The sequence below is a fragment of the Petaurus breviceps genome, unplaced genomic scaffold, assembly GCF_028583685.1.
Source record: "Petaurus breviceps papuanus isolate PSGF00001 unplaced genomic scaffold, PetGlider_PUasm1.0 138, whole genome shotgun sequence".
Lineage (NCBI taxonomy): Eukaryota > Metazoa > Chordata > Mammalia > Diprotodontia > Petauridae > Petaurus > Petaurus breviceps.
The window spans coordinates 26,974,197-26,983,768 of NW_027185694.1; the positions used below are offsets into that span (position 1 = coordinate 26,974,197).

At 44.7% G+C, this 9,572-nt stretch overlaps 1 protein-coding gene across 1 annotated transcript in view; it reads left to right on the forward strand.

Annotated features, from left to right (window-relative positions):
• The first annotated feature begins 273 nt into the window (after positions 1–273).
• Positions 274–9,572, forward strand: part of CACNA1H (calcium voltage-gated channel subunit alpha1 H) — a 158,646-nt gene continuing 149,347 nt past the window's right edge. Inside the window, exons 1-3 of the mRNA XM_069108763.1 lie at positions 274–380; positions 1,072–1,205; positions 7,665–7,762. Coding sequence (XP_068964864.1) covers positions 288–380; positions 1,072–1,205; positions 7,665–7,762 — 325 coding nt within the window. The 5' untranslated portion in view covers positions 274–287. The remainder of the gene's footprint in view (positions 381–1,071; positions 1,206–7,664; positions 7,763–9,572) is intronic.

Here is a 9,572-nt window from a genome sequence, read left to right on the forward strand (position 1 = left end):
GTGGTGATGGTGATAGTGATGGTGATGGTGATGGTGATGGTGATGGTGATGGTGATGTTGAGGATGTCAACTTATTGACAGGCAGAGATGTCTTTACAAATCCTCTTACAATATAAACAGCCACTTTTGTTGCCTAGATCCAGGGATGACCCTGGGTTCAAACACTTCCTACATCTTTTCTTCCTTGTTCTCATTGGGCTCTGGCACAGAATTTCATGACTGTCTCAATCTGTTTCCAACTATTGTTCTCCTTAACTTTGACCTGTACCTGGTTCGAGCATGTTAGCATGCTGGTCATCCTTTTGAACTGCGTGACCTTGGGCATGTTCCAGCCCTGTGAGGATGTGGAATGCCAGTCAGAGCGCTGCAATATCCTGGAGGTAGGATGGGGTCTAGTGAAAAGAGTCAGAATGGGGTTCAGGGAACTCAGATTCAAATTCCAGACTTTTCCAGTCACTAAGTAACCTTGGGTAAATCATTCCCTTCTGTTTTCTCATTTTCCTCATCTATATAATGAAAGGGTTATACTAAATGGTGAATAAGGTCCCTTTAGATTCCAAATCCTATGATCCTGTGATCTCAGATCCCAAAGAACTCTCTAAGAGAGCCTCCTACCCCAATGATGGAATCTGGTCAGTTGAGCTTAAAAAAGTGATTCCCATCCTTATCTAAACACATAAACTGAGGGATAAATACAGTCTGCTCTCAGTTATTCACACTGAGATTATACAAAAGACAATGGGATATGGCTACTGGGTCCCAATGTGACTTTTCTTTGTTGATCATGTGCATCAGTTTTAATAAATTAGCACAAGGATCATACATATGTTTAATAAATAGTAGAATCAGTTGGTATATTTTGAGTAGACCCAGAATATGAGGTGGGGTGCATGTGGGGAGCAGGAAAAAGGAGGGTTCCATAATAGAGTCAGACAAAATTTTTTTGCAGACAGTTCCTTAACCTTAGTCCAAAGACAAAATGACTGGGTAGGGCCTGATCATCTGCTCCTCTGTTGCAGTAAAGAGAGGAGCTTATTCTCATTGGTCTCTTCTTTTCCTTTACTAATTTAGGCATTTGATGACTTCATCTTTGCCTTCTTCGCGGTGGAAATGGTCATCAAGATGGTTGCCTTGGGGATCTTCGGCCAGAAGTGTTACCTGGGAGACACATGGAACCGTCTAGACTTCTTCATCGTCATGGCTGGGTCAGTAACTAAGACTCACAGACCTCATGGGAGCTGAAGTAAATCCACAAGTCAACAAGCATTTATTAAGTGCCCACTATGTGCCAGGAACTGTAACAGGTGGAAAGGATAGAAAGATAAAAATAATGAGATGATCCCTATTCTCCAGGAGCTTATACTGCCATGAACACATGTATAAGCATATATCCAGGGGTGGCTAGGTGGCGCAGTGAATAGAGCACTGGCCCTGGAGTCAGGAGAACCTGAGCTCAAATCCGGCCTCAGACACTAAACACACTTACTAGCTGTGTGACCTTGGGCAAGTCACTTAACCCCAACTTTCCTGCCTTCCACCCTCCAAAAAGCAATATATATCCACCCATATCCACTCACATCCTCTCACCTATGCACATACATAAACACCCATTCATAGACATCCAAGCACATACATTACCATGAACATATATAGATGCACACACAGTAGGGCAACTGAGTCATGCACCTGTCATCCAGGTTTGGCAGGTTTTCCTGGAAGCCAACAGGTGTCAGGGCAGCTAGGTGGCCCAGTGGATAGACTGCCAGGCCTAGAGTCAAGAAGATTCATCTTCCTGAGTTCAAACCTGGCCTCAGATATTGACTAGTTTGTGACCCTGGGCAAGTTTGCCTCTGTTCCCCCATCTGTAAAAATGATTTGGAGAAGGAAATGGCAAACCACTCCAGTATCTTTGCCAAGAAAACCCCAAAAGATGTTACAAAGAGTCAGACATGACTGAAACATAACTCTATAACAAGTGCCGGCCCATTGAGATCTGATCAAAGAAACTCATGCCACATAAGTTGCTCTTTGTCTGGGCAAAATTCTTTGTGAAATAGGGAAGAGAAAGACTGAGTCGAAGGGAGGGAGAGAGCACCTCTCCTCTTATTTTTTAATACATTTTTTCAACAAACATCCCATGAACACCAACTGTGGATTGGTCCCTGTGCTGGCCCCAAGAGTCTGAGAGCCAGATAAGTAATATCTAGCCCTTGCCGGCCACTCGAGGAGCTTAGCCTAATAGGAGATAAGGCAGGGACATAGAACAAAGGGGTGAGACCAGCTAATCTCTAGAATCCTTCCTAGCAAACTATTTTTACTGTTCAAATGTCCCTACGAAACCTTTCTTTCTCTATTTTAAATTGCCCTCCAGCTCTGACATTCTTGGACTCTGTGGGTCCAAGTGCTTAGGAAAGTTATCAAGTACCTAGAATCTACTCCCACCTTACCTCCTCTGCTTAGAACCCCTAACTTCCTTCAAGTTTCAGTTCCTGTGATGCATCTGATGAGAGTCCTTTCTTGACCTCCCTAGTTTTGGGGGGGTTTATCCTTTCCTTGAATTATCATGTACATACCTGCCTACATGTCATATCTGCCTCTACCACTAGTAGGATGTAAGCACCTTAAGGGCAGGCCGGGTTTTACATTTGTCTTTGTGTACCCAGATCCTGGCATGGTGCCTTGCATGTAAGTTCATTTGCAGCATGGGGCAATGAAAAAAAAATTCAGTCAGAAGACCTGGGTTTGAATCCTAGCTCTGCCACAGAATACTAGTGTGCCTCTGGGGGAATAACTTAACCTCTCTAGACCTCAGTTTCCTGATATATAAAATGAGACGGTTGGACTGGCTTGTCTCTGAGGTACCTTTTAGCTCTGACCTGTGATCCTATGGAGAAATTGGAATATGAGGATTTGGTATTTCAGTTATTAGAACTGGGTTAATAATTCCCGACCAGGTGCCCAGTGGGACACCCATTCTCCACCTTCCCCATCAGCTTGGGTTCCAGGATCCCTATTATCCCCCCAGGTTTATCTGCCCTTTTCTTTGGACAGTTGGAGTACCATGGGATGACCTCTTTGCCAGAAGACTTTAGGAAAGTATTTCTAAGCTTTCTGGACTAGTGAAGTCACAATAGCTCGAGGCCCAACGTAGTCTCTTTCTCCTCAGTCTGGGGGCTGAAGATGCATTGGAATTATTCTGGGCACTCCAGTAAGCCAAAGAATAAGGATTAAATGCACGCTGTCCACCCCCGGCCCAGCCTCCCTAAGTGAGTTGATTACACTAATAACAGAGTTATGGAGGAAAGAAAGCGATAAGCAGAGAAACAGCAAGCCAAGCTACAACTCTGAGCTGCTGCAACAGATGGTCATGGGATTTTCTTGCAGCAAATTATTTCTGCCTAAACAGCAGAAATTTTAATCCATGGCCCATGTCCACCAGGAACACAAAGAAAAGGGGGAAATGGTCTACCAGCAAATCCACAACACAGACTTGGGTCTGACCCTCTGCTTCAGGGATACTGGCTGGGTCAATATCCCAGACTGGATATGGGGGAGACCTTGAGATCACCCGAGGACCAGTGGGCTCTGGCCATATGGAAGTGGTTTATAGACGGTGCTGTTCTGAGGCCCAGAGCCTACACAGCACTCCCAGCATATAATGGTTCCCCCACAGTAGCATCCTTATGGTCATAGGAACACTGTTGTTATTCAGTCAGTTTTTATTCATGTCTGACTCTTTGTGACTCCTTTTAGGGTTTTCATTTTTTTCTTCCTCTTCCTTTTTTTGGAGGCATAAGGGGTTAAGTGACTTGCCCAGGGTTACACAGCTAGAAAGTGTCTGAGGCTAGATTTGAATTCAGGTCCTCCTAGCTACCCCATTTGAGTTTTCTTGGCAAAAATATTGTAGTGGTTTGCCATTATCTTCTCTAGTTAATTTTACATATGAGAAACTGAGGCAAACAGGGTTAAATGACTTGCCCAGTGTCACAGAACTAGTAAGTGTCTGAGGTCAGATTTGAACTCAGGAAGTTGAGTCTTCCTGACTCTTGGCCAAGCACTCTATGCACTGTGCTACCTAGCTACTCAGAAATAATACTGTGTCCAAGTATTTAAGAAGAGCTCTCATGCAATCTCCATTTACAGGTAGGGAAACTGAGGCCCAGAAAAGGAATAGGAAGGGATGCACAAAAGTTGTTAAGCCTGGGGAGAGAAGATGTAAGGGGATTATGAGAGCTCTATGCAAGCATATGGAAAATTGCCACCTATGAACAAGGATTAGATTGGTTCTGCTTGGCCCCAGAGGAGAGAACTAGGAGCAGTAAGCAGAAATTACAGGGATGCTGACTTTGTCTGAGCAAGACCTTCCTAAAGTGCGTGTGCACCAAGAATGGAAGAGGATGCTTTGGGAGGTAGTGAACTCACTGTTGCCAGAAGTATTCAAGCCAAGGACGATCAGCTCTCAGGGATATTTTCAAAGTTATCGATTCACAGAGTGGGAATGTTAAACCAAGGCAATGCCAAAGATCCCTCCCAGTTCTGAGAATCTAGGATGCTAAAGAACTTGGAATCACATAAAGAGTATGAATGAATAAAAGCAGATTTGGGGCCATAATGATGAAGGAAAGAGAGGAATCTAAGACCTAGCCTTTGCCTGAAGCTACGAGGACAGAGCACTGGGCCTGCAGTCAGGAAGACAGGAGTTCAAATCTGGCTTCAGTCACTTACTGGATTTGTGACCGTGGGCAAGTCACTTAACTTCTGACAGTCTCAGCTTCCACACCTGTAAAATGGGGATAATAACAGTATCTACCTTCCAGGGTTGTTGTGAGGGTCAAATGAGATAATAATTGTAAAGTGCTTATCAGAATGCCTGGCACATAGTAAGCATTTTATAAATGTTAGCTATATTCATTACCAATAATTACAAACAATAATGCCTTAAGTTTTTTAAAAATTGTTTTATATATTTTATGTCATTATTATTCACAAGGATCCATGTGTTAGATTCAGTTGTTACCCCCATTTTACAGATGCAGAAACTGAGACTGTCAGAAGTTAAGTGACTTGCCCAAGGTCACAGAGTTGGTTTCTAAGGCAGGATTTAAAACACAGGTCTCCCTGACTCCAAGTCCAACACTCTAATCATTATGCCAGCTAGCAGCCTCTAATGGGACACAGAATATAAATTTGGTATAACTGGTCTCTAATATTCCTTCTAGTGATGACATTCTCTGTTCTGTGTTCTGAGGTCCCTTCCAGTGCCAGCATCCTGTTTTCCGTTTTGTAAGGGCCCTTCTAGTTCTGCCATTCTGTGTCCTGTTCTTAAAGGACATTCTCTACCCTATGTTCCAAAGGTCCCTGTCGCTCTGCCAGTCAGTGTTCTCTTTTCTAAGGGCCCTTCTAACATTCTACATCCTATCATCTGAATGCAGGACTGCAGTGGTCCCTGCAGGGGGGGTCACTCCAGACAGTATGTGAAGCAGCAGCCCCGTCCCAGTCCCCAAGGTGGCACCCTGACAGCTGAGGCCTCTGGTCTATGACTATTCACTGTAATTAATGCATGTCCCTTAGTAAGGGTTTCAGCTCCATCCAGGCCTCTCAGTCATTATTTTCTATTATTTTCTCAGTCATGGGCCCAGTGTTCCATGCTGGCAGCCTCAAACCTAACGATGTCATCCTCAGAAGGGAAGAAGGCTTTAGTGCTATGGTCTGGGCTAGCTCCAACGAATCCATCCAATTAGAGGGAATCTCTCTCCATACCACACACCTTCGAAGCTTCCCAAAATGGGAACATTTACTCACTTGGCACATTTGTATGTCTTATGAGATGTATCCATTAAGGATGCCAGGACTGCAGTTGGGCGTCTCTGCAGATTGGAATAGGCCAGCTGGGAGTTTGTTTTCCTTATAGAGTCTCTGAGTATGATTCATCCTTTGGGTTTTGAGATGTCATAATGCTGTGCTCTGCTAAGCCAGCCCCAGAGTCTTAGAGAAGGCTGAGGGTTAGTCCAGGTCCCCCAGAAGATCTCTTTACTAGACATTTCTATCCCTGCTCCTTGTTCTGCCCTCTGAGGCAAGGCAGAAAATGTCTGATCTCTCTCCCAGGTAGCTGGGGGACAGAAAAAGACCCTCCAGTGCCAATAATAGGAAGGGAAGTCTAGATCCTGGATGTGATTGATGAACTGGGAATCTGTCTTGTTCTGACTTTCTCATCCTGCTCCACTGGTCATGTACCTGGAACAGATAGTTACTCATAGAACCATTGTCCATCAGGACCATAAAATTCCCTGGGATCATCTGGGTTCAATTAGGAGAAACCAAAGGGAAGAACAGGAACTGTGACTGACTAGGCTGAGGTCATGGACCAGAGGATACCATCCTAAAGTTAAGACCATGCTCAGAAGTGGGGGCTCTGAGACCAGCCATCAGGCACAGCCAGACCAAATACAATAAGTTCAGGAACCTCTTGCACTCCTCCACTCACCAGGGTTCAGGCATGGGAGCCAAGTTGGAGGACTATCGGTCTGTCACAAGCATCCCTCAGATGGCTCCTGGGTTTGGACAGAGGCTCAGAATGTCTGCCCTTAATCTAGTTACAAAGCCAAAAGACAGGGACCAGGCAGAGCTGGATAACCAAAGAAGAAGAAAGACATGGAAAAAACCATACTCTTCTGAAGTCTACCAATGGGTTCCTCCTTAGCTGTCCAATGGTCCCTTCTCTAGATAGAGTGTTATAGTGGGAAGAGCCCAAGCTTGAGGCGGTGCAGGTGAGGAGATAACCAGAAACCTTGGTATTACCTTCAGTGAATTGTGACCTTCAACAAGTTTCATTCCCTCTATGGGCTTTAGTTTCCTCCATTCTGATATGAGAGGACTGGGCCAGATGATCTGGAATTCTGTGAAATACAACCCTTCATTTGGAGAACTTGGGGCAGGGTCTGTGTGTTCCGGTGATTAAATAAATTCCTAAACAAGTGCAGGGATGGAGATCAGTGAGGAGACATGGAATATGGCAGTGCCCGCCTGGTTTCATGTTGGGAGGCAATGGAACATGAAGCAAGATCCAAGGGGCCAAGACAAAAGGGAAACAAGTCAATGCCATAGCAGTCATGATGGCAGAGTCAAGGATGTCCACACTAGATCAGGAGGCCAAAATTCAAACAGTTGGGTTGTGATTAGGTTTTCCCCTAAATCTCTTTATTTGTAGCCAAATTAGCAAATGCCCTTTCTGGGACCTTAACATGGATAATTAAGGCTTTTCCCTTCTTACCATTCCCACTGCCATGCTCTCAGTTCCCCCTCCTATCACCACCTGAACAATTGCAGCTTCCTCCTAACTGGTCATCCTGTCTCTGTCCCCTTCCCCACCTAAACTAAATATGTAATACAAGATTACTTTTCAAAGCACCGCTCCCATCCCCCAGTACCTCCACTGACTCCCCATTGGCTGTGCATACTGGATAATATCCATACTGCCCAGCCTACCATTTAAGGGCCAAAACATTGGCAGGCCATTCATGTTTCCAGTCTTAGCCAGCACTGCTCCCCAGCACTGATTTGCCATAGAACCTGGAACTCCTGGGGCCATCTCCACTGAGAGATTCTGTGACTTCTGCCCTCCCCTGCTAGTCTGAGCTGATCTCTCTTTGTCTCTTTCCCTCCAGCATGATGGAGTATTCTCTGGATGGACACAATGTCAGCCTTTCTGCCATCCGGACCGTGCGTGTTCTTCGGCCGCTCAGAGCCATTAACAGGGTGCCAAGTAAGTCTACCACATCTTCCCATCGCCCAGGCTTAAGAACTGGGCAGTTCATCTGTCAGAGCCAGGCCTGACCAAAGCTCAGCCCTACAGCAGCTTACAAACAGCACATGGGGCTACAAAGCTTCTGGCCTGGGAGCCACACCAGCTCACCTTTGGTCCTCCTCCATCGCCTCTACATCATATCATCAGTGTCAGGGAGTTGAGAAGTGTATTTATGGCTTTTGCAATTTAAAAAAAGAGAGAAAATTTGCTTTTGCAATAGGTTCCTAGAGCATTCCTGTTTTGCCCCAGGCTGCAATCATGATAGGGTAAGGCTGGTGAGGGAGTAGCTGGAGATAGAGGGCAAGTAAAGTCTGGCGTCATGTAGGACGTAGTTTTCAAAAGAGACAGGTTCTCCACAGCTAGTCCTCTTCTGTTTGAACCTAGGTCTCTGCTTGCAGGCAGTCTAATAAGTGGAACAGATTTTTCTTTTTTAAAAAAATCTTATTTTTCCTTCTTTTTTGTTTGTTTTTTACATTCTCTTCATTTCTGAATCTATCCCTCTTCCCTGTCCTTTCAAGTGAGCCATCTCCTGTAACAGGGGCAGCAGTTGTGATTTCAGTGGGCATAGGAAGCTCCCTTGCCAATACAAGGCAGACATTCCTTGGTACCTCTTAGCCTTTAGAGAGTTACCCCGAGCACTGAGAGGTCAATTGACTTGCCTGCCTTGCCTCAGAGGGCAGAACAAGGAGCAGGGATAGAAATGTCTAGTAAAGAGATCTTCTGGGGGACCTGGACTTTAACTTAGGAATTCCTTACTCCAAGGCCAGCTTTGTTTCCACCATATCATGCTGCCTCTCTTTCTCCTGTAACGATTTTAAATGAAAGGAAAAGAACCTAGTTCAAAGGGGGGGAAGAAAAACCTAGTGACACATTAAAAGTGTCCAACAGCATGTGCAGTGTTCTGCACCCATGTTCCCCCACCTCTGCAAAGATGAAAGCAAAGTCCGGGGCTGAGTTTGGTTATTATAATGAAGGTCAGTTTATTCTTTTGTTGTTGGTCTTTTCATTTACATTGTTGCAGTCGTTATGTATTTCCTCACTCTTGGAGCATATTGTTCAATGATAGTCACGTCCTGGGCTCATAGGGTCATAGGTACAGAACTGGAAGGTACCTCAGAGGCCATCAAGTCCCACTCCTCATTTGTAAAATGGGGAAACTATGACCTACACACAATAAGTAACTTACAGGAATATGGGGTCATAGAGTCAGAATTAGTTTTATGTGGTAGTATAGGAACAGCTGATATTCACATAGAACTTGAAGCACCTTGAGACAGAGAATGAGAATGGAAAATGAGTTGACCATCAGTTAGAACTTGGGGTGCTCTGGGGAAAGGGTATAAGAATGAGAGACAAAAAGATGGAGATGGGGAGAGACAAAGACAGAGAGAGAGATTCAAAGACAGAAAGGATAGACAGTCACAGAGAGAGACAGAAACAGAGTCACGGAAAACAGAGAGGTAGAGAAATGGAAGGAAAAGGAGAAAGAGGAAAAAGAGAAAGGGGTGGAGAGAGAAAGGAGAGAAATAGAGAAAGTGCACAAGAGAGGGATATATAAGAGAAGGAAGGAAGAAGAGAGAGAAGGAAAAGAGAGATAAGGACAGCGAGATTGAGAGAGAATAAAAGAGTGAATGAGAGAGAGAAGACAGAATGAAAGTGAGAGAGAGAAGAGAATGAGAGAAAAATGAAAAAGAAGCAGAAGGCAAAAAAATAGAAAAAAGAGAGAGAGAAAGATAACAAAGAGAAGACATAATGAGGGGGGAAAGAA